Source organism: Excalfactoria chinensis, chromosome 1, assembly GCF_039878825.1.
Source record: "Excalfactoria chinensis isolate bCotChi1 chromosome 1, bCotChi1.hap2, whole genome shotgun sequence".
Lineage (NCBI taxonomy): Eukaryota > Metazoa > Chordata > Aves > Galliformes > Phasianidae > Excalfactoria > Excalfactoria chinensis.
The window spans coordinates 135,686,546-135,711,771 of NC_092825.1; the positions used below are offsets into that span (position 1 = coordinate 135,686,546).

General features: G+C 36.4%; 1 protein-coding gene across 4 annotated transcripts in view; it reads left to right on the forward strand.

Moving 5' to 3' along the window:
* The window catches only part of NALCN (sodium leak channel, non-selective), a 204,643-nt gene that overhangs the window by 156,855 nt on the left and 22,562 nt on the right, over window positions 1-25,226 (forward strand). For 3 of the 4 annotated variants that reach the window (XM_072346553.1, XM_072346562.1, XM_072346576.1), the window contains 12 exons: window positions 2,248-2,384; window positions 3,661-3,802; window positions 14,983-15,056; window positions 17,589-17,690; window positions 18,127-18,196; window positions 19,438-19,529; window positions 19,677-19,799; window positions 21,585-21,641; window positions 22,020-22,140; window positions 22,234-22,365; window positions 24,122-24,289; window positions 25,004-25,108. In XM_072346553.1, coding sequence (XP_072202654.1) covers window positions 2,248-2,384; window positions 3,661-3,802; window positions 14,983-15,056; window positions 17,589-17,690; window positions 18,127-18,196; window positions 19,438-19,529; window positions 19,677-19,799; window positions 21,585-21,641; window positions 22,020-22,140; window positions 22,234-22,365; window positions 24,122-24,289; window positions 25,004-25,108 — 1,323 coding nt within the window. The remainder of the gene's footprint in view (window positions 1-2,247; window positions 2,385-3,660; window positions 3,803-14,982; window positions 15,057-17,588; window positions 17,691-18,126; window positions 18,197-19,437; window positions 19,530-19,676; window positions 19,800-21,584; window positions 21,642-22,019; window positions 22,141-22,233; window positions 22,366-24,121; window positions 24,290-25,003; window positions 25,109-25,226) is intronic. The other variant, XM_072346568.1, reaches the window with a different exon arrangement.

Below are 25,226 nucleotides of genomic sequence, written 5' to 3' on the forward strand. Positions count from 1 at the left end.
ACTAAAAGCAAACTAGCAGAAACTCAAAGCCTTCTTTTTCCTCTAAAACTTCCCCCTTCTCAAAGATTTTCGACACTATAATGTTGTAGGAAAGTCCTGTCAGATTATCCAATTCACTTCCCTGATACTTTGGCATTTGAAGGGTTCTGTCTGTGTGGATGAAATGATGAGGCACTTCCCTCCAGATATCTCTCTGAACACTACTAAATTTTCCCATAAGAATATCAATATTTATTCTCAGCCTACCAATTCCCTTTCTTAATTTCATCTTTGCGTTCCTATGTCTGGGGTACTCCATTACAAATACTTTGCTTTCAGATAATTCTTCTGTTATTTTATATCTCCTCCTCCTGCTTTACTATCAGCTATTGTTGCTGAAATTTTAATATTGGCCCCCTTTAATCTTTCACTCCTCTTCTCTCTTCTGGCTCACATGTTTCTGTAACTCTTCCCTTGTTTTCATGTCTCTTTTCTTCACTGTTTTGTCTAATCAGTGTGAGACAACGAAATGGCATTTAAAATTGAAAGAAGAGCCTGGAATAGGCTCCTCATAGCAACACTGAGAGGAGCTGCCGATTTCTGAGCCATTTTCTAAGACTATATAATATCTAAACAAGAGAAATTGGTTGTGAACATAGCCTTTGTCTGGTAATGTAACTGGTGTCCAAGTTGCCTTTTTGATGCTGTATTGAAGAAGTTCTGGTATAGCTTCTGCTCTTATTCTTTCTCTAGAATTATTTTCAGTCATTATTATCTCCAGCCTCTACTTCTATTTCTGTCTCTCTTTTTTTTTTTTTTTTTTTTTTTTGGTTCACTGCAGTGTTTGCAGGCGTCACATTTTAAGTTCAAGTGAATTTCATTAATGTCATAATTTCTTCTTTTAAAGGAACATTAATGAAGCCATTAAGTAGGACTGGACATAATACAGATTTATGCAGTATTCCCGTTCTCTTCCGATTCAGTACTTTACCATTAATCATCAGTCTTTGTTCGTAGCCCTTCAAACAGTTTCCAGTCCACATGACAACTTGTATCCAACCGCATATGAATTGATTTCCAGTTTAAGCTGTCCTGTGTCTGGAAGTGGTGATATTGCTGGTAGCATGACAGTGCAGCAGCACAGCTGCTCTTCTGTGTCATGCTGTGGAAGCATGCGCTGCTTGAGGCAGTGCAAATGCTCTGTTCAACTTCTATTCACCTTTGTAAAAATCTATAGCTGATACCTGTTAGCAGCATTCCCTGAAGGTGTTGACTGTGCAAAACTGTCATAAAATACACGCTCCCAAGCTCATGCAAACAAACTGGTGTGCGAAGGAGAACTGAACTTTGCAACTAAATATCAATCAGTCGTGTGATTACTGAAGTGGTGCACAGCATTTGAATACACAGAGGATAGAAATTAAAAGTTTAATTTCCCATTTAATGCTAAATGTTAAAATGAATGTGTTTCGCAGAATAAATGATATGATATTTTGTTGTGATGACACAATTGAGTTGCTACATGCTCAGGATCGATATTCTTAGTAGTCAGGATTCAGGAATCACATCTCCATATCAAATATCTTTCATCTTATATCATTAGATCTATCCATTATCTGTCCATGTAGCTGTAATTGCCTTCTTAGTACTTAGATGTGTGGCACTCCATGGCACAACCCTTTTTGGATGCTTACAAATCTAACATTCATCATTTGATTTGATGCAGCTCAGTGTGAGAACTCCATTCCTTTGAGTCCTTTTTATTACTTGTAATGCTCACATAAATGCAATTTTCCTGTTATTTCCTTTTTCTGAGGTCTGGATCCCTTCATAATTCCTCACCTTACATATATATGCTACATTCTGTTTTAATATTTTAGGGCTGTCAATACATACAGAAAGATGTGACTAAAAAGAAAAGAATATTGATATTTATTTCCTTCATAAAGTGTTAGGGGAAGGAAACACAAGAATAAGCATACAGAATAGAGCACTAATATGTTTTGTATTTTAAAAGTAAAATTGGTAGCATTCCTCCTATTTTTTTTTACTTTCAGCTGAAGGCATGCTATTGTTCAGGATTTGTCAGCTTTTAGCTTCTAGCACAGACCAATATGCTCCTGAGCTAGAAATGTACCCTCTGTAGTTCTTTGCTGCCATCTTCTGTTTCTTTAAGTGACTGCTATTATTATTCGAATTCTGAAAAAACAGGGCTGCAATATCACAAACCAAAATTTTGCTTTTCATTATTTTCTCTTTTTTTAATAGCTAAAGCAAAGTGAAGCAAATGCGGATACGAAGGAGAAGCTTCCCTTACGTCTACGTATCTTCGAAAAATTTCCAAACAGGCCACAAATGGTGAAAATCTCCAAGCTTCCTTCAGATTTCACCGTTCCAAAAATAAGGTATTGCAATATTTCCATTGGTAATACACTACTAACCTGCCCCGTGTCCCATAACACCAACAATACTTAACTGTTTTGCTAATGGAGTAAGCAGCTAACAGAAAATCAAAGTAAAACAAAATTAATATTGAAGTTGAAAGGAACTGATGTTTTATTTTTACCTTAAAAATATCTTATCACTCACTATAACGTACTCATGAAAGGAGTTAGATTGACCGGAACCAACACAAATAAAATATAATTGAAAAGTACAGTGCTGTCATTCCCATTCCAGGTTTCGGTTCTTAGCTGAAACAGGCAAGCAACAGTCTAATCAGTTCTTATGTGACTTTTTAAAGATGAGTTCAACTGACAGCAAATCATGAAGAGTGAATAACACAGATCATCAAACAGCAGTTACACTGTGACGACCCCCTCCCCTCTTTGGATGGGTGCTGTTGCCACCTTCCTGCAAAACTCACTTCAGCAGTTGGCTACTAGATCATCAGTTAATAGTACCATTCATTCCTATTGGCAAAGTCCTGTGAAGGATTACAGAAATCTCAGGGCTGCTGCTGCAGATCTGCAGCTAGCAAATCAGATCTTTGAACCTGAAGCTATTCTACTATGTGGAATTATCTCTTCAGATAAAAATTAGTTATGATACAGTCAACTTACATTGAAAACTGTAACTACTACTAAACTGCTGCTAAACTTAAAAGACAGAAAGATGAATGTACATTTGTTGTAAACAAATACTTCTGCATTTTCAATGTGGCATATGTGAGGCACAGAGTTGCTGAAGTGCCTTAATACTGGCATTCTGAGCAGTTATGTGAACAGATGTTGTTTGAAGTCTTGAAGAAAGAATTTCTTGCAGGAATTATGTTTCATTTGGATTATATCAGCATTTGATTTATATTGCAGCAACAACTCACAGTGTAATGAGCTCAGAAGAGCCAAAAACTGCAAAAGGCACTTAAAATATTTAGCACTTTAATTAGCAAATAAATAGTCAGAATTCTTGTAATTATTTTTAAAAGGAACAAAACTGTTTTCTTCAAAGCTATATGCAAGCCATCTACCTCTTAATTCAGCTACAGATTTATTTAATAACTAAATTTATGTTTTATTAGTTATTTTTTCTGTATTCTCTCCATTTATACATCTGCAGTTTAGCATACCTTTTCCTCACAGCTCACCTTGGCACTAATGTGTTGTGACATACTATAAAGAAAACCAAATATTAACATTTCTGGTGTCTTTAATCCATCGGTATCTTCTGTTTGTTCACAAGGGAGAGTTTTATGAAGCAGTTTATTGATCGCCAGCAACAAGACACCAGCTGTCTGCTGCGAAGACTTCCTTCAGCGTCGTCTTCATCCTGTGACCACTCTAAGAGATCAGCAATTGAAGAAAACAAATATATTGATCAAAAGGTAAATCAAGAGCATTCAGTGCTATAGGTCTTCCTTCGAGTATTGTGAGGAGAGATCTCATATTATACAGTTTGTCAAATTACATAAAAACAAACACAAGCTAGAACAACTGAACACAAAATAAAAGGTTATACTTAACATTGATAGCCTAAAGCAGGCATCACAATAGTTCCTCATTTGGTTTAAATTTTCTGCTCTCCTTTAAGTTAAAAACTCAGACTGTGGTACATAGTATTGTTCAGTGCAGCCATCTTATGTGCCTAAACTTTTTTAGTCTTGCTGTTAAGCAGTGAGAAGCTGGTAGAAAATTAAAAGCCAGTGAATATCATAGTGAATGCCTAATTGGCTTGCTACTTTTCTACCATTGAAAACTCAGTCACTGAAGCAAGGTAAATTGTAATCAGCGGAGATAAATAAAAATCTAAGAATTATTCTAGTTACTTAGAGGACATTTACATCTATGTAGGTCTAAGAGTCACCAGAAAACAGATGAACACGTGCATTTGAGACTCCCAGGTGGACTGGTATAGATGTTTGAATTTGAAAAACACCAGGATTGCTTGGAAAGATGATGACCATGGTGCTGCTGCATGAGTAAATGTGTGTGACTTCTGGCACCATATATAACTACAGGGTCAGAAAAGCACTCCATGTGTGTTGTGGAAGATACTGGTTTCCCAGATTTCTAGTGGCATTTACACTGATACTACTTCTTGATCACCTGTAATAATGGGGTGCTCAAATCCTGTTTGAAGACTAACAAGAGGTTTGTAAGTACTGTTAATAATTACAGAGAATCACAAGCAAAGAAAAGAAAGAGGGCACTTGTGGTTATGCAGTGTATTTGGCTTTCATAGTAAGTGGTTTGCAACTAGAACTTCCAACGGGGGAACTTTCCAACAGGGCTGGAACTTCATGATCCTTGAGGTCCCTTCCAACCCAGGTCATTCTGTGATTCTGTGATGAACTCAGGGTAGCAGGCAGAAAGTAGGCATATGGAAAGTAATACTCTTCTGCTAATGAGTGTCAAGAGCCAATTGACAAATTACTGTTAATTTTCATACCTACTGAAATGCAAGGACTCCTTCCTGGGCCAATGTAGTCCATGACATCAGTAAACCAAAGCCTGAGGGGGAGGTCTGTGGTGCAGTGTTGATCATCAAACAAAGAAAGCTGTGGGATGAGATCCTGCCTATGTATACATCATCTACTCTAACAAGCCAGAAGAGTTACTGTATAAGTTATTAACTGATAATTCTAGGGGTCAGCAGAACTATGCCAAATATTATTAATGATGGATCTCAAACACTGTGTCAGGGAATCATTTCTCTCATGTAATGAAGGGATGAGTGGAGACCGTAAGCATGTTCCAGACACATACATTGGTCCACAGGGTGCAGTGCAGAACTGTGCAGTGATTTTGTAGGTCTGTTTACATGACTGTAGCTTAAGTGTATAGAACTGTAGTCTTAACTTTGTCTCATTGCTGTTCACAAAAGTTAGTCCTTGCTGGTTGTTTTAAGATAGGTAAATAAATAGCATTCAATCAGATTCTGCAACATGAAAATAGAAATGTATGTTCTTTTCAACTTTTCCCTTCACTCCAAGAGCAAGTACGAGAGATCAGACTTTACATTTTGAGTTGAAATAAGCTTTTGCAAATTCTTTTTGGACTGTTTAACCTGCTTTAAGCACACACTTTTGGATTTCTTTGCCTTGAGGGTAGAGTCAGTGATGAGTAACATTTTTGACAAGTGTAGCTTAAAGCAAGGTATTTACACATTCCTATTAAGATGGAGAAAGCACCATGTAGGATTTTGTGAAAGTAATTACTCTGGCTTCGCATAGTTACAGTTGCCAAGGCAACCTCACTTTTGTATGAACAAATCTTCTTAAAAATATCCTTAAAACAAGCTTGGAATGACTGGTTGCATTTAAATGTAGACCTTGCATGTATACCTTACTTTTCTTTGTAAGACAAAAGGAAACTTGACCAAACGTTTTACAGGTATTATTGCATAGCAGGATGCATTTCCACTCCTCCAGACAACGTTGTGATGTCTTCTGAAACTTTTCACATCTCTTTTGCATTGTAACTAATGGAAAAAATGGAATGGAATCAAAATGTGGGATTCTGCTGGCAGATCTGATTCTTTCCATTCTTTTTCTCCCAGATTTAGATAGCATTTCTGTACTCCACACTTACTAAAGTGATAGGAAGTGTGTAATATACACACTTACTTGTAAAGTAGCTCATCAATGTTATTTTTTTCTTTCTCCAAAAATGTGCTAATGTAAGTATGGTACTTGTTTTTGTGTTCAGAATCAATCTGACCCATCATTTGGGTGACTATCATCAAAGCAAATCATTCTGTGTTCTAATATGTAATGGTTTGATTAAGACTTTTCAGAATTATAATAGTCTACTTCCTTGGAAAGCAATTTTAAGTTGTAAGAGGGCAGTGGATTTTCATCACATTGTTATTTTTACATTGCTTTATCTTCTCGAAATAACTGAAAAGTGTGTTTATTCATAATCATAAACATAATGGAAAACTATCCAAAATTATTTTCATCTATGCAAATCAATGAACAGTTTTGGAAAACAGATATCGTGATTACATCGCTTTTTTTTTTTAGTCAAGTCTAGGAATTCCAGATTTATTTCAATCTCCTCCAAATTTCTAAACTAATATCACAAAATAAAATATTCAAAAACTAATATAAGAATGGCTTCTGGATACCTTACTACCCTTAACCTTGTGTACTCAGTGTGTGATTAGGTTAAGAAATTCAGTGTATGGGTAGATGTGTGTAGACAGACCATGCTATGTTCATTCTTATGCTTCGCATGCTAGCTCTATCTGGATTGTTTCAAGTACAGAAACTTGATAGACAACTTAGCACGATACTTTGGTTGAGCTCTTAATGACTGTCTGTAACTTCATGTGCAAGACTAGGATTCTCTCGGGTTCTCTGATCTTAACTCTTCTGAAAATGGGGTTTGGCCATTCTTTGTTCTCTCCTTGAGATCTGCTAAGCAAATTTTCTTAAACCCTGATCTTGTCACAGAGTTCATCTAGCCTGTTCTGATGTAGTCTGCAGGCCGTAAGTTGAAGTTCTGGGTCTCTCACTGGAGGAACCTGGGCTGTCAAGGTTCCTGTTGTAGTAGAAAGTATCACAAAGATGTCTACTGGTGGAAGAAGGAAGACTGATTAAACAGAAAGTGCAAGTGTAAGAAGACAATGTCATTCTAAATTTGTGGGAAAAGTATGTAATGAAAGTGGTAAAAAATAAAAATTATGATATTACATGAACCTTATAGCTGTAGAAGAAGGTATCTTTACAGAGACAGAAGGAAATATGAAAACTATTCACCACATGCTGGGAAATTTCTTATCTAACCAGTATTTCCGTGAGTTCTTGAACAAGAGAGCTGTTTGAAATGTGTGTTCACATATTATTTTTTGGTGTGGATGAATGAGAAGAAGGGAAATTGACTGAAAATAAAGACATCTCACCGTGATGGCTCTTACAAGAGAGCCTGAGGAATATTTGCAGCAAGATTCAGGGGGCAAAAACCAAACAAGCTGTAAGATTTACAAGAAATCAGGTGTCCAATAAAATGCAGCTGCGCTAGTAGAGTACTGGCCTTGAGCTCTTCACTTCAAGGCTAGAATCAAAGGAAGGCAGAAATACTTTCTTAGGAGACATACAGCTTCCAGCAAGCCATGCTAAAAATTGTTGCTAAGAGGATGCTCCCAAATTAGTTACTTATCTTTGATCACACAACACAGCACATCACTGTTAAATTATAATTCAAAACTGACAGGCTCATGAGATGAACTTTGAAAATGCCTATGGCTCATTATGTAGATATACCCATGTGCATGTTTACAGCTGTGGCACAGCAGGAATGAATTGCAAAACAAAGCAAAAGGATTTTCAGTATATCCACAATTTATTGCTCAGACTTTAACTTCTCTCTTTTAGATGAAATAGTAGAAACAAGTTGGTCATTTCATTTCTGCATTTTAAGATTAATTGGATTGTATAAAATATATTTTTTACGTCTCCTTTACTACCATTTTTCCTTTCACTTGTGTGAGTTTTGTTTTTAGCTGTACAAGCAGTGAAGTTCACAGACATTCCTTTTTTCCTGTGGGAACAAGATCCATAATTAAGGTCTAGCTCCAGTGGAAGCTCAGCCTCCCACACCATATGCCTCTCCCATTGATTTCCTAGTTACAGCAGCAGCTGTATGATGGAAGGTGATGGCCAAAAAGGGAAAGCTGATCTCGAAGGTAGCCACAGCTATTACCATGAAGGACTATGAATATTAAGCAGCGTGCTGGGTTCTGCGTTCTTTGGGAAGTCAGCACGCAGAACAGGCCACCGAGGTGATATGTTCATGATGACCTGTGTTACTTAGCAGGTGGGATGCTGAGCTTTGCACCTGGTGGATGTGTTTTTTGTATGTGTCTGTTTGGCTTCATTCCCAGATATGATCCTGCTGATATCTGATATCTGTTAAAGTTATATGGGATGGGACTTAAACATCGACCTGATTATAAGCCTCATCCTGGAAAGGTCTGAGTACTTCCTCGGAGATCAACTCCCCTTAGTTTATGTAGAAATCTGTTTTCAGCACCTCAGGGAATGTTAATGATTTTATCTGGTTATTATTTTGCACACATATTCAACACACAAGACTGACCACAACTCTTAATGCATGTTTGGTTAGCATCATGGGTACTCCGTTTCTGAGCTGCTGAGACATGCAGTCTATTCTTGATGTTGTAACTTAATGTGGTATTTTGTTCCAGCATGTCTCCTGATCTGTTCTCAGCTTCTTTCATTAACCATTCTGTTTCTTGCAAAAAGAACTACTTACATTCCGAGAATATTCTGAAAGGGCTTTTCTTTGCAGAAGTTGTTTGTAATTGTAAGAGCTGAAAAACCTTTTGGTACTGAAAACAGAATGTCCTAAGATTCCTTTTAGAAAATCATCAGGCACAAAGACACTCTTATAGACTGTATTCCTGTTTTTAATTCTGAGAAGAGAAACTAGGGTAAAATATTTATCCATGAACGGTCATTTCCTGAAGTGAATTTGCACTTCTTGTCATAAACCAATGTTCAAGGTTAATCAGCCTCTTCTGAACTATTCTTTGGATATTCTATTGTGCAAAGAAGACTTGTGCATAAAAAATATACAACAGAATTCTGCCATGTTCCTGATTATTCTGTTAGCTATGTGATTTGAAAAAGGAAAACAAAAAAAAAAACAAACAAACAAACAAAAAAAACCCATATCTCATTAATTTTGAATATAATGGAAGCTAATAAATTGTTGTTGCACATGAAATCCAAGCAGAAAAGTGTACAGACATGTAAACACTAAGACTATTTTTTTTTTCCTAAGGTATTTTTTGCAGAACTTTGTGGATAAATATCAACAAAAATCCCAAAAACCGTATCCTAATCTCCTCTCACTGAGTATCTGAGTAGATCTCAGTCCACAACGTCACTGTCCTTTTATCTCTTGTTAATTAAACCCAGGAAAGTTTTTCAGTCTTACCTATTAATGTCATCTGCAGAACATTGCCAAAAGCTATTTAGATATAACGTTCAGAAGAGCCATTAAAACAATCTAGCTGATAGAATAAGAATGGCTTGTGAATCCATCATTTCTTGATTATTACAACCTTGATTTTCAAAGGGGATTATTTTTGTTCCATGTCTGTTCTTACTGAGATCTTTCTAATGAAGTTAATATATGGAAACACCATGATGGATTTCAGGTTTTCTGAAAATAGGACACTTCTCTATCTATTTTGAATCTTTTAGAGATTTGGGTTTTGCTTTTCAGTTTAAGCAGATAACTAACAATGTTCTTATATCTAAATAATAAAATAATATTAAATACATTATATAAATATATATATAAATATATTATATATATTATATATGAAATGCATTATATAAATATTATATAGTATTACAATAATATAAAATAACTTACAGGAAAATACAAACTTGTAAACTGTTCTCTCATAAAGTGTTTTCACACTTCATCCTGTGATATTTTATTTTCTGACCATATTTCAGAGCAGAGAAGGTAGAACTGCAATAATAACAAGGCACTGTTCTCATTATGGTCTGTCTCAGGCTACTGATGATTTTAAATTGCTTTGTCACTCTTGCATCTATTTAGTGTGCTAAGAATTCTGCCCAGTTTTCACTTACATTCTGAGACAAAGGTAACTGGGGACTGCATTCTTTGCCGTTTTCAATGTGCCATAATTTGTCACTTCTACCAGACATTATCTTTCATCAGTTTTGCATTTACAGACTGAAGGTTTGATACAGGATGCCTTAAAATACAAGGGACTGATCGTACCCCTCTTGTTTCTTCAATCAACCAAAATTCAGACATGGCAAAATTGTTACAGCTCCTGCTCTGAAAATAATGCCTCCTATTTTATTACACTGGCCCACAGTGTCTAAGGCAGATGGTGGTGATATGGCAGTAGAGGCTGAATCTTCCTGCCAATATTCCATTATGTTTTGTTGCTGTGTGACAGGTGGCAGCAGAGGGGCAGTCTGAAAAAATGGAAGTACATTCAAAGCAAAGATGTATAATTGAATTGACCCTTTGACCATCATTGCTTGCTGTATATTGTCTGCTGATTTAGGCATCAGTTCTTTTGAAAATTGTGTTAGGTGCCTGTCAACAGCTTGCAGTCTTGTAGTTTGCTTTCCTTCACTTTTTTAGTTTTCTGTCACTTTTGTTTTGATGCAGTCTGGTATCTTCAAGCTAAAGATGCATAAACAGGATGTCTTTGAAAAAATAATGATGCCTGCATTTGAGAGGCTACACAGCAAGCTCTTGTGGGCCAAAAATATCTTGTATTTAATGGAATGCTCAAGTCTTGAACAGATTCTGCACAAATAAACATTATTTCCTCACTGTTTCTTAGATATAACTCTAAAATATCACTTATTGCACTGACTCCTCATATTTTCCCTTGGAAATGTACATGTTTAAATGACGATATAATATCTAACAATCTGTTCATTTAGCAAGCCTGCATAAATCATCAATTGCCATTCAACAAATCCCAAACTGAAACACAAGCTTTGGATGATTTTTTCCCCCTTGCTTGGAATTTCTGGCATGACTCAAAAGAGTACTCCCATACGGTCCTGCAGTTGCTTATATAAGATTGCTGTTAAGAGCACTAATCTAAAATGCTAATGTACATGAAACACTTAAGAGATTTCCTTAGGAAAATCTGTTGTGTTCATGTTTTTGTTGTTGTTAACTACAGTTTTCGGACATCTGTATGCTGTTCTTTCCTTGTTACTTCATCTCACCTTTTGTTGCAGAACACACACCACCACTGGTTTGTCTCTCCTGCCAACTCTGCCATGATACAAAAACATTATGCTGTCATCACATTGCTTAACACAGCTTAAGCTGTTGATAACACAAAATTCTATGTCAAATTCAAGTTGATAACAATTGCTTTAAGCAGTGCTTGCTGCAATTTTATACACCACAAACACATTGCTGGAAAAACACATCAAGTTTGACAATAAATGGCATTTCTCAAAGCTTAGAAAAAGTGAGACATATCTAAACCATTACTAATTGTTACAGACCTCTCTGAAGTCTGAACTGCCATGCCAGTACACTTTGCTAATGGGACTGATCCACAATCATTGCTTGTCATCTAGCAAAGACACTGTTCTGTGATAGTTTCCTTAAATCTCATGCAAAAAAATCTGTCTCTTTTTGTTTTGTTTTGTTTTCTTTTCTTTTTTTCCCCAGAGTAGAAAGCCTCAAATTTTTAAATACGCTACTAAAGCTTTTCGTTTAACGTGACTGCAGTACCTTTCCAAAGCAGCGGGTGGCACTTGCAGAGCAACAATGTTCTGTGATTTATCTGCCTTTACAGCGGATGCAGTGGTTCGTTGCGTTGTCCCAGTCACTCTGGACGAACAGAACTATGTGGGAATGCAGAATTCAGATCAAGTTCACACTGACAGGACTGAGTCATTCTGTATGCCCAAAGTTTTTCCTACCAACAGCATCAATGAAGGGTGCCAGTACTTGTGGAAGAGGCACTACATACAGGCTGATTTCCTAAACCTGTCCCCAAAAGCGTGGTTATATAAATAAAGTGAAAGGAATGTGGAAATCAAGAGGTGTTTTATTCATGGCATTATGGAAGCACATGTTTTCCATATAAAATCATTTCATCCACGAAGTATTACTGGTACCTCACTGACCTGTCACAGCTCTTCTTTATAAGTTCAAGAAAACATATTTAAGACTAATGGATGCTGTTAGGTGGTCTCAGGACAGTGCTTATGCCAAGAAAAAAGTTGCTCTCTAGCAGAACATTATATGGCGCTGTTTTTTCTGCTCTAAGTGTACTTACATCCTGCATAAATATGAATAAATATGTATGAACAGCAGTACGTTTGAGGATGCCCTTGTAGTACATCACAATCTGTACTAAAAAAAAAAACCAGCAAGCTAACAAGATAGGCACTAAAATAACCTGAGTAGATTATAGTACACTTACTTAATTCTGTATCATCTGATCAAGTAATGTCTTTTCCAAATTAAAACTGCCAGTAATTTCCTCTACGACAGTCAAGAACTCAGCAGGTATCACAGGTTTTAATTGCCAGCCTCCGTCTACACCAACGTGCAGCATCTAGACGTTATTAAACAACACAGTGATAACCAACCTCATTTTCTATTTCTGCAGTTCCATTGCATTTGCCTGGTGTGCTATGCAAATCTGAGAAATAAAACAGGAAATGGTCTGCTTCATTTACCTAATGCAGACACATTTAAGAATCTGAAGTGATCCTTGATTTTCTTCAACATGAATAATGACGTGCACGTTGCTATCTGGTGGTTGATACTTTCAAGTATGAGGCACTGATTGTGTGTACACATCTAAAAATACTATTTTGTATTGCTTCTGCTAGATATTTTAAATTTAAGATAGATTCAGTGATGTTGCAATGACAGAAGAACTCCTAAGGCCTAAGGAGCAATCATCTTTAAAAGCTGTACGCCTGGATGAAACAGCTGGATACCTGGCACAGTCTAAACTCTATCACAGTGCAGAGGTGGGCAGGATCATAAACTTTCAGAACTGCACCTAAACCTCAAATCATCAAATATGCTCCAACCATGGTTAAAGCCCAAGGCTGTACAGCTTCAGGTGCAAGTTTGATAGCTAGTTTTCTTCATAAGTCTCACTGACTGGAAAGAGGACTCAGCAGACCTACATAGCCCTTGCCATAGACCTATTAGAAGCTTTACTTTAGATTTTACTTGCTGCCTCTGGATGGCAAGGAGGGGCACTAAATGTATGTGTGTAAATCTCTGCTTTTTCAGGGCACCTGCCCTTGCTGACAGCCTGGATGGAGCTTTTTTTGTTTTGTTTTGTTCTTTGGCACTTGCTTCATGCCAAAGTGTTTTTGCATCTATTTTAAACACCTAAAGAAATGGTCTACAGCAGATAGGAAGCAGTAGAAAAATTTGGGAAACTCAATTTGACTCACACTATTTGAGCAAAAGCTGGATTTGGAAGGAAATATTAATTCTTTTTCTGTTCAAAATCTTTTAGTTTTCTATGATATGTTAACAAGCAAATAATTGACATTAGAAATAAGTGGACGTCAGGCATTAGCAGGCAATGCTCATTTAACCTTTATATTTGATCTAACTGTAATTATTCTATGACAACTATTTGTATGAGAACAACAAAAAAACTGAAACAAATAAGACAGTTTTCCACCTTCATTATTCCTGTAAGATTAACATTTCCCTTAAAACCATAATAATAGCTAACATCATGCACAATTATAGGTACTATTGGGGTTTGGATTATTTTTTTTCCAATCCTGATGCAAGAAAGAAAAAAAAAAAAAAAAAAAAAAAAAAAAAGCAGCTATCTGAGATTCCAGTTGCTAATCACTGACATTAGATAAAATAAAGATGTGAAAGAGTTGCCATTGCTTTTCCCTGTGCAAGATATATTTGAACCCATAGTAAGGTACCATGCTAAAGTCCTATAAATTATTTTAAGCTCGTGTAGATATATTTTAATATACAAAATATTCACATCTACAGAACAGTTAACTGGTTATTACATGTGAAGCCTAAAAGCAACAGCCATTTTATTAAGAGGAGCCCAACTAAGTTTTAAGATATTTTCTAGGCTTCTGTTTTTCCTTACAGTGAGATGCCTTACCGTGAATCAGAAATGATCTATGTCTTGAGAAAAGTTCTAGCAGAACTGTTGTTGAGTGACTTTGGATTTGTGGTAGCTTTTCAGCAATCTGTAATTAATACAATTGTAAATAATATCAAGTTCGTAAGTGGTGAATCCTTAAGACGAACATCAATTAGACTAATCCATTATTTATAATAAATAGCTTTAAATAAATGTCTATTTCAGATTAATGTAAAAAAAGGGGGAAAAAAATGTATATTGCTAGGAGCTCCTAAATCTCTCTAATATTTGCTTTAAGATAATGATCTCCAAACAGCTGGCAGAGTTAATTCTTATAAAGTACTAGAGGCTTTCTGCTCATCACTGGGTGAAACTCCTCAACTCCTCCATTCTGGGGGAGGGAGTTAAGTAAGTCTATGTTTTTTCTTGTAAACCAGTCTTTTCATTTAATATTCAGGAAGTCTTGAATAGCTTTTGCAAGAATATGCTTAAAATATGGATCAGAAGTAGGCAGGAGAGGTACAGCAATGACAATGCATTATTTGTCCAACTAAGGGAGAAAATAAATATATAGTAAAGGGAATATTAGTGCTAAACAACAGACTTATCTATCTGCTTCTTTTTACCAGAACTGGCAAAGGGTTGGGACAGGAACACCAAAGTCTGGAACTATGCGCAGTCAATAAACTTGCTTTGCAAATTTTCATCTTTTCCTAGCACTTGTTTTCTGGCAAATAACATCAGGGACACAAGCTGTGAAAAATATCGGTATGATGGAGAATATATGTGTTTAATTTTACATATTCTCTATGTACTATGTTTCATTGGTCTATCAATACGCATGTTTTATTTTATGATAATTAAAACATACTTCATTTTTTGTTTGTTTGTTTGTTTTTCTTGATTTTATAGCTCCGTAAATCTGTTTTCAGCATCAGAGCAAGAAATCTGCTGGAAAAAGAGACAGCAATCAATAAAATCCTAAGGTAATCTCAACATCTCATGACTTTGTTTTTCATTACTGCATGTGTCTGTTCCTTTGTAGTATGTCTGTTGCATTCATTATCAAAGATAAATTGTTCTTTGGGTACATTGCACACTAAAAGAGCAGTGAAAGAAAGGTTCTTCTTCAATATGTATTTGTGCTGTGTAGAAGGATCCTGTTTCAGCTGTTTTAACTTTTTCCATCAAAATTAAACCAAGAATAATTCTATGTAAACAGACTGGCTTTATCTAGGGAATTCCAGCCTAATTCTTACCTAGTTGTGCAAATAAATATTCGTGGATATTGTATGCTTGAAAGCACAGACTACAGTTAATCATCTTCCAAGTAGGAAATGTACACTGACAAAGACTCCAGAAGTGTGACTTCTGTAGTAAGGATTCATGATGCTTTGATAGTAATTGCTCACTTTAGTACTCTGTTTAAAGTAAGTACTCAGTACTGCAAGTAAGCAATACAAACCCAAGTCTACAAGACTTGTTTGTGTAATGTTATGCTGCAGATTTTCATGCCACTGTCAGTTTTATATTAGAGTGATTATTGTAGATGTGATGTGCATCAGCAATGCCAATATAGATCACTTTGACTTTATATTTACATTGTCAGCGAAACAGGTGCATGTTTAGAATGTTATCAATGACTAGTCCTAGGGAAATAATTAGCAGGGTGCCCAGGACCATGGCCAGGCAGCTTCTGGAGAGCTGCAGAGAGGAGAGTCCACAGCCTCTGGCCAGCCTGTGCCAGTGCGTAGTTACTCTCATATTGTGCCTTCTTTCTGCCTTACTGCCAGGCTTTGATACAATGTGTTTCTCAGAATGATGATTATTGTCATCAGGAGCAAAATCCAGATTTAGTCACTACCTTCTGAAATCTCCATAAGGACAGAACATCACAGGATTTCACCTGCCTCCTGTAAACACAAACAAAAAGAAATACTGATGGTTACCATCAGTAAGAAGTTACTCTGATTTCTGGTTTTGTGCCAAGTGATAGATCCACTGTGTTATAGATCACTGTGATATAGTTAGGGAGCTTTGAAGGCTTTGACACTGTAGATATGGAAAAGCAAGTTAGCCAAACATCTGCTTATCACAGGGTAGACACGGCAGATCCTGCATTGAGAGGTGATAATAACAAAGGTTGACTCCATGACGTCCCCTCTTCTCTGTTGATTCTATAAAGTATTCTGTAATCCAGAGGAAATAACTGGTTGGATGGAATGCTGAAACAGCAAGGCACAAATGACAGTGAAAATACAGAACTCTAATGAGTGTAGCACAATGTATTTTTATAGTGCAGTAGTATGATTGCAGTTGATGGCATTGACAGACATTCTAAGCTTCTCAGTTTTGTTCGGGATCTCACTTTGGGTCCATACACATTTCAATTATGTGTTTCAATTCAAAAGAATTAAAAATAGGAGAAAAGGATGAAAGACAAAGTCATAGTTTATAAATAACATGGAAAGCCTTTAGCCATCAAGGATGATCATGCCATGCTGTCAAGAAGAGCATTTATCCAATCTTAGACTAGAGAAAACTAACATCATGAAGGCGTTTTTGTTTTAAATATATATATATATATGAAGATTCAATTCATTAAAAAGTTTGAAATATCACCAGCTGAGTCTTGTGTGAGTTTCTCTAAATCATTTGCAGAGCACAAAAAGAACTCTAAGTCATGTTATGTAAAATCAGCATCCCTGAAAAGTGAAAATATTTTTCCAAGGATGAAGTTATATTTCCCAGCCATCAGAGTTCTTTCTGCTGCCTTTTAATGAAAACTCTTCTTTTCTTTATGCAAATCTTGTAACCAGCACAAGAAACACACTCCATTTAGCTGTAGCATGCTTACTAACCAGGTCTCTGAATGAAGTGCAGATTTCTGACAAGAAAGTGTATGATATGTGTCAGCCAAAATTCAGTAAAAGCAAAATGAAAATTGAGCAAATGAATGGTGAAAGAAAAATGCAACCAAACAGGGCACATAACATAATGCTGAAATTCCTTCATGGAAATCAGATTCTTCCTATTACAGGCTATCAGCAACACACAGCATTTCATTTCAGTGAATATTTGGTTGCACTCAAAGATATGCTGAATGTCTTGAGCATGTGAAAACGTTCCAAGTACACCTCTGAAAGGGAAATACCCTGAAATGACAGCTGTGTTTGTACTTTCCCCTCCCTGTTGCTTAAGAGCTGATGTTACTGATGACTCTTTTCACACTCAATGAATGAAGTGCGGAGGGAACATAAATTCTTTGGCAAACTGAAAAGACTCAAAGATGACAAGACACAAAGAAGGTTTATCAAATGACTTGTTATGTTGCAGAACGGGGACCACTATGTTGGAAATAACACCTTTTCATGAAAAGTATTTTGCTGCATTACTGTTATCTGTTAAATCCTTCACTTAGCTACCAGGTAACCAAGCTGACTTGGCTGAATGCACTACCTCAGAATTTATTGCAAATACTGAAAATTATATGCCTTTATTAACATATTTCTTTGTAGGGCCTGCACTAGACAACGCATGCTGAGTGGATCCTTTGAGGGGCAGCCTGCAAAGGAAAGGTCAATACTTAGTGTCCAGCATCATATACGACAAGAACGCAGGTAAATGGACAGAAAGGATGGTTTCAAAATGGTCTTAAAATGAAGGAAATGAACAGAGTTAAATTTGAGCAATACCAGGTATGTGTAAACCTAAAATTACTTACTTCTGCAAAGGGTTGAGTTCTTCATTCTTCACTATAACCATAATGAAATTCATTGCAGTGAATAAATGGAAAAAAAGCCTTTTTATTTGAAATGCCATTTCCTTTGCTGACTACAAAGCTATCAATTTAAAGATCAGAAGGAAAGAAATTGACTTATGTTAGACCGGATTGAAAACAATTGAAGAACATATAAGCTTCTGATGTGAGTGAGAAAAAAATGATATGAATTTGAGATAATGTATGGCTGGAGAACAGTGCTTTATAATGGCCACCCTATAAAGGTCAGAATTTCATCTTGAGATGTATCGTTAAATTGATTATGATTATTTCAGATCGCTAAGACATGGTTCCAACAGCCAGCGAATCAGTAGAGGAAAATCTCTTGAAACCTTGACTCAAGATGTAAGTCCTCATAGAAAAGCTGGTTTCAATTTGGGAATATAAAAAATCAGAATATGTACTAAATAATGAATGCTTGTGTAAAGCTAATGTTTTTCTACTGTCTTGTTTACAGTTTGTCTTTTGAAATCTTGAGATTGTGGAATAAGTACTGTAATTGCATTTAGCCGTTGGCATGACTATATCACTGATAAACTTACTGGTTTTGAAGCACTTTTTGAGGTTGATATCCTGAAGCTGTAGACACTGCATTAGGAAAACGAAAACTGCTCCACAGGACACCTCAAAAGACCTTATTCTAGAATTACATAAATAACTCGGGCTGGTGAAACAACGCTTCAAAATTCCCAGTGGAAGTTTAACAGTATTTTTCAAACATGAAAACTGCCAGAGCAAGGGACAAAAACTAAAAGGGAGAATGGTAGTCACATGTTTTGCTTACAGATTTTGCTGTGGTATAGTTTCATGCAGTCAAGTGCATCTTCATTTCTGAAAATTTGTAATATTATGTCTTGGGGAGATTTTTGGCCCTTCAGTTTCCAAGTGTGGCAGCCATTTTCTCAATGAACTACATATTTGAAAACAACTGCATAAGAAGTAATTACTGAATTACTTTGCATGATGGTAGAAACTGTAGGTAACGCATATCTTCAAGTAGACTACACCTGATATTAAGAGTAACACCTGACATTACCCCTTCAGAAGTGGTCCAAAGTCTCACTGAACTCTGAACAGCAATATGTATTGCACTCTCCACTGGATGAGTTCAGACATTCATCTTCACTCAGCCACCCCTCTTCATATATCTGTGCAGTCCCTGCTTGTATGTTGTGCACAACTCACTGTCTTCCTTCCTCTGTTTTGCCAAGCAGTACATACAATAGATTTTAGATACTGAAAGTATGCCTAGAGCCTTTTCTTTCTCACTCCTACTCCTTCAATGGCATACATTCTAGTTTGAGCATAACAACTGAGTTTGTGGGACCTTAGCTTTTAATATTAACAGTTGCATTGGACTTCACACATGACATTAAAACTGAAATTGACCTTGCTGAACATAAAAAAGACCTTACTGTAGATAGAAAATAGTGTACAATATGCTTGACCAAATTAGCATACAGTACATTTGAAAAGAAAGTTTTTCCATTTGAATATTTCTGTGCAAAATGCCGTATCTTGCTTTCATCTGAAACATTAAAAAACAACCCATGGACCTCATTTAAAAGAGTCTGTTTTCCTTCTAGCACTCCAACACTGTGAGGTACAGAAATGCACAGAGAGAAGACAGTGAGATAAAGATGATCCAAGAAAAAAAAGAACAAGCTGAAATGAAAAGGTATTTTAAAATGAGAAGTATGAATGCACACTTTTCTATATTAAATATTCTCTATATGAAGGAAAAAGTATGATAAAAAAGAATGAGAGATATATTTGGCAGGTATAATGCGTATCACTTAATAATTTATATTCCATCTTTTAAAAGGAAAGTCCAAGAGGAAGAGCTGAGAGAGAATCACCCATATTTTGACAAACCACTTTTCATAGTTGGTCGTGAGCACAGGTTCAGGAATTTCTGCCGAGTGGTCGTAAGAGCTCGCTTTAATGCGTAAGTTTCTTTCATATTAGCTGTTGATTCAAACAGGTGTTTGTTTTCATGTTCTCAGAAGGGGCAGCATAATATAAAACCACCTTACAAATCTTCCTTTAAACCCCTGTCAATGGCTGGCACCCTTGTTTTGGGGCTCAATACATGTCGTCTTTCCAGTCAGTAGTCTCAGACAGACAATGACTCAAGTCCACAAGCTTGGAATGTGGAAGGCCAGGTTTTCAGTGCATGCTTGGCTATCGAATTCTCTCTGTGTCCTTCAACAAATTACATTTAGGTATACCAGGAAGGTTAGATAATCAGTTTTACAACACTGTCATTAAAGTGTTATGCCACTTACATAAAAACATATCCTTGAGTTAGGTGCCTAGGTTTACTCTGTAATTGCTGACTTTATTGTGGTCCACTGGCTCATGAAGCAGTTTCAAATTAAAGAAGCAAAATAAAACACATAAACATATATTCCCATCCAATTCTGAAACGTGTGACAGTGCCATCTAGTACTGTGACTACACAAGGGTTATAAGATATTTACATCAGTAGCAGTTTAACATATATGTTTGTCGTTACAAGAGTAGAACTGGTTTTGTTTAACAGTTTTTTTTCATTCATTTAAAGTGTGCCTACTTTATATTTATTTGCACCCAGCTTGCCAAGCAGGATGTTTACAGAGACCTTTTCAAATAGATGGGAAATAGAATTTTTTCTAGTAAAAAGGTTGAGGAATCCTGCTGTACGCAATATGGGAACAAGGTATGAGTTTAGGAAGGCATAGAAATCAGAGGGTTCAGTGGAAAGACACCAAAACGGGTGTCTTCTGACTACTGAGGGGTGTAAGTGGCTGATCCTGGGCTGTGGAGGATGCAACTTGTTCTCCTTATATGCATATTGCTTTCTTGCAGTTCATAACCATGAAATATCCTCTTGCAGTAATGCCTCAAGTCAGGTCAGTCCTTTTTTCACTTTAAGCTCAGTGAGGAAGTGATGGCAATTTCACATCCCAGTGACTAGAGCCCTCACTTGGGATATAGGATTCCTCAGTGCAGATCCGTTCTCTGCATGATTTGCTACAAGGATTTGAAAGATATGTAAAAAGTGCCCTTAACCTCTGGGACAGAGTGGATGGGATTCTTGGGTAGGATTCTCCTGCTGAAGCCATTCTGCTTTATATGAAAAGCCTAAATAATTGCTGGAGCAGGATCTTACATTGCATCACCCAGATACATGCTTATTGCATCCAGAGCATGTAGGCCTGTCTTACTGCCTAATAGCTGTTTGGAAATTGTAAAGAAAGAAAGACAATTTCACAGGAAAAATCAGAAGTGGAGAGAAATATTAATCAGAAAATGACTGAACAAGTAAAGAAGGAACTGAGGTTTGTGGAAGGAACTTTATGTTGGCTGAGGATAGTGGTTCGATTTCTGAGTTAAAAGGAAAGAACTCTTGAGAAAGCTTTTTGCAATATAAAATTCAGTAGCAAGTCACCCACAACCAAGGCATAAAATTGAGACCTTTACAAAAACAAGACTCAAAAACTAACCATCCAAGGAATCATTGGAGAAATTATAGATAGGCCATGAAGTGATACAGCTGTATTGATGTTATACAACAGACATTTGAAATTAAACCAAAATAATGTATGTACTTGACTTCGGTCAGGAGTTACACAGAGGTGATGGATGCATGGTATAATGATAATGCTGACAAAAAATACGATGTAAATGACTATATCTTTTCTTCTTTTTTTTTCTTTTTCTTTTTCTTTTTTTTTTTTTTTCTTTATAGTTCTAAAACAGATCCTGTTACTGGAGCTGTGAAAAATACCAAATACCATCAGCTTTAGTAAGCACTATAAAAGTAACTTCGCTTGGTCGCATAAGCTTGCAGTATAAGTGTGTGAGCACATGCGTATGTGTGCATGCACTCGCTTTTTTTTTTCTTTTCTTTTCTTTTTCCCCAAAAAACAGACTTTCCTTCCAGGGATTTTTATGGGAGAATGAATAGAAAGAGGATTTTGCTTCTAAGTCAGGCTTTTCTTCTTCTTTACTTGCTTGTAATTTCACTAGTTCTGCTATATATTTCTGTAATGATTAAATCTTTGACATTTCTCAGTTCAATTTTTTTTTCCCATAAATAAGTGCTTAACTGTGGTGTAGCCACAACATAAATGACATAGTACTCAGTCTTTCTGTAATAGTTATCCTTACGTATTGTTCACAGTGACTTACTGGGTTTGGTAACTTACCTGGACTGGGTCATGATCATCGTTACTATATGCTCCTGCATTTCCATGATGTTTGAATCCCCTTTCAGAAGAGTTATGCATGCTCCAACACTCCAGGTACTGATACTGAATCACATTGCCTTTAATGAAATGAAGCACAGCTGCCCTGTGATTCTTCACTCCCTAAATGTTCTCTGCTTTGATTTTCAGATTGCTGAATATGTTTTTGTAATATTTATGAGCATTGAGCTTAATCTGAAGATTATGGCAGATGGCCTGTTTTTTACACCAACAGCTGTCATTAGGGATTTCGGAGGAGTTATGGACATATTTATATATCTTGTAAGTTTTTATATTTATGGGAGTTTTCTGTAGCATTCTTAATTTTGATAAATTTGGATAGATAAATGTTTGGGAAGGTAATAAGGTTTGGCTCAGCAATCTGATGCAAGTGCAGTACTATGCTTTCTGTACAAACACAACTGTATCCGCCTGTAGAACTGTCAGTTATATGTACAAATATTTGTTCAGATATCTAAATATACACAGATGTGATAAGAGCCTGGCAACTCAATGTTGGTTTTAGATTATATGGTCCCTTTGAAGTGTTCATTTGTTGATCAGATCTTATTTTCATTCTAAAGTGACCCCAGAATCTCTGACCTTGCTGTAGCATTTTTATGCAGGAGAATCATTGTTCTGTTTCTTTGTCATTCATTGCTTCCGCTGCTTTTGACAGTTCTTCTGCTTTGTGAGAAATGCTTAAAAGCCTCTGCCATTTGACAGAAGGACACATCCTGGTTGCTGGTTTTACTTTAGCAGAAGGCAAGAAGAGCACTGCCTTTCTGTGTTGCATTTGCATCAGAACTGGTCCTAAGGGAAAAAAATATTTCTACTGTTTTCATTGTTCCCTGGAAATTTCTTGAATTCCTCTCATTGTAAGAGAAGGGGTCCCATTTCCTCTTCACTTATGACAATAAATACCAGCAAATGTGTCAAAACTGGTGTGCGGCGTAATACAGTATGAAATACTTTATAACTGAAGAAATTACTAAGTAAAATTGCTTTGATGGGTTTAGATTAAATCTTTCAGCGATTAATCCACCAGACAGATGTGCTGCATAAAATTTGTCACGATCAATTTGTATCGAAGACTCCATTGTTGCCATAAATACAAATGTGCATACTTCTGCAAAGCTCCCACTGCAGCATGCATAATCAGCGGGTGCACTAGCCTTCAGAAATCCCTCTGCATCCTTTGCTTGTCTGAAGGAAAATTTAAGTGGTCCACCTTGGTGATTCTAAACATGCTTGTGATCTTAAAAGCAGTATGGAAAGAAGTCAGAAGCACTGGCGAATCTTGTTAGGATGGCTGTCTTTTAAAACAGCCGCTGTTGTTTCTAACAAATCAAACTAGTTGTTAAATCATATCTGTGGTGTCAGGTTGATCCTTTGTTTTTCGGACACTTACTTATTCTTTATAGCACTCTCATCTCTGTCTGCCTTTAAATAACACTGGCCTTAAGTTTCTCAAAAATCTGCAATAATTAACAGACTTTCTAATTAATCACTGTCAAAGATTATTCAGGTTACAATACATAGGTACATTAACAGAAGACACTTTGACATGCATAGTATTTGTGTGGTGAAATAACATAGTGACAATACTATCTATAGATGTAATAAAGCAGTGGGAAGAAGTGGTGAGGATACTGTTAATACCTGTTCTGAGGGTGTCTCAGTTTCAGGAGGGTCTCTGAAATGAGGAGAAAGAGATTACACTGTCTGTCCAAGAAGAGGCTTCATGTCCCTACACTGAATCAGCTGATTTGATTTCCTCATTGGGAACTATTCCATCTGTCAAATAGAATAAAATAGATTTTGAGTCAAAGGGGAAGACAGGCTGATGCTCATTACTTAGACAATCAGCCAGGGTATAGGAGATTCAAGTCCTCTTTCTAAATTAGTCATTTCTTCCTTAATCTTCCCTTTAATTTTAAGGAAGAGAAGCATTTATTGATCTCCTGTGCTCTTCTTATCTCAGGTAAAACTCTATAGTCATAATTCTTCTTTGTCTTTTCTACTCTGTCTCTTCAAGGTAAGTTTGATATTCCTGTGCTGGATGCCTCAGAATGTCCCTGCGAAATCTGGAGCTCAGCTCTTAATGGTGCTCCGCTGCCTCCGACCTCTTCGAATATTCAAACTAGTTCCTCAGATGAGGAAAGTTGTAAGAGAGCTGTTTAGTGGCTTTAAGGAAATCTTTTTGGTATGTATGGTTTATTTTTCTTGTTAAAAATCAAATGTAGGAGTAAGAAGATACCATTTTTCTATATTGTTTATGGCAATTTTCTCCACTGTTGTATGTTTACTTCTCACAGTAGCTGCAGATGACCACAGAACAATTTAAAAATCAGGAATATAAATAACTCATTTTCATTTATACTAGATAACACTGCTGTAGTCATTCTTTTTTCAATGCTACTGTTTTTAGCTCACAAATATTTGCAATCAGTTAGTAGTAGAGCGAGGACAAAAAATTTAAAGCTAGTTAGTAATTCATAGGTGCTGTGTCCTCTTAAAGTTATTTTTATCATTATTTGCTCATGCATAAATTTATTGTAGCTACCCCGGAACTAACTATCTAACAGTCACTTACTCAGATTAATTAGTAAAGCCTGATTCAGCAAAGCAAGAGATGCACATATTTTAAGTACTTGAAGATTTCTCTATAAAGCAAATGGAAATTCCTACGTGCGCAGAATTTAGCTAGATCGTACTGAGTGAAAGAAAACTTTGATCCTTATCTACAATTCTTAGATGTTATATTAATAATGTTAATCACACAGCACCTGGTTACCGGATAAGAACATAAAGTAACATCATGAAAGCCTTATGTGAAGGCTTGTGCAATGGAATGATTCTCTCTGAATTGCACGGAATGATCTGACCCCCTTTCTCAAATCTAATTTCATCTGCACAGGTTTCTATTCTTTTGCTGACATTAATGCTTGTTTTTGCAAGCTTTGGAGTGCAGCTATTTGCTGGAAAGCTGGCTAAATGCAACGATCCTCACATCATCTCTAGGGTAAGAACTGCATTCCTACTTCAAAATAACAGTATGCTGTGCCACTTCTGCCTTCTAGGGAAAGCAAGTGGCAGAATCAGAACTTTCATATGAGTGATGGACATCTTGGGCACTTTCA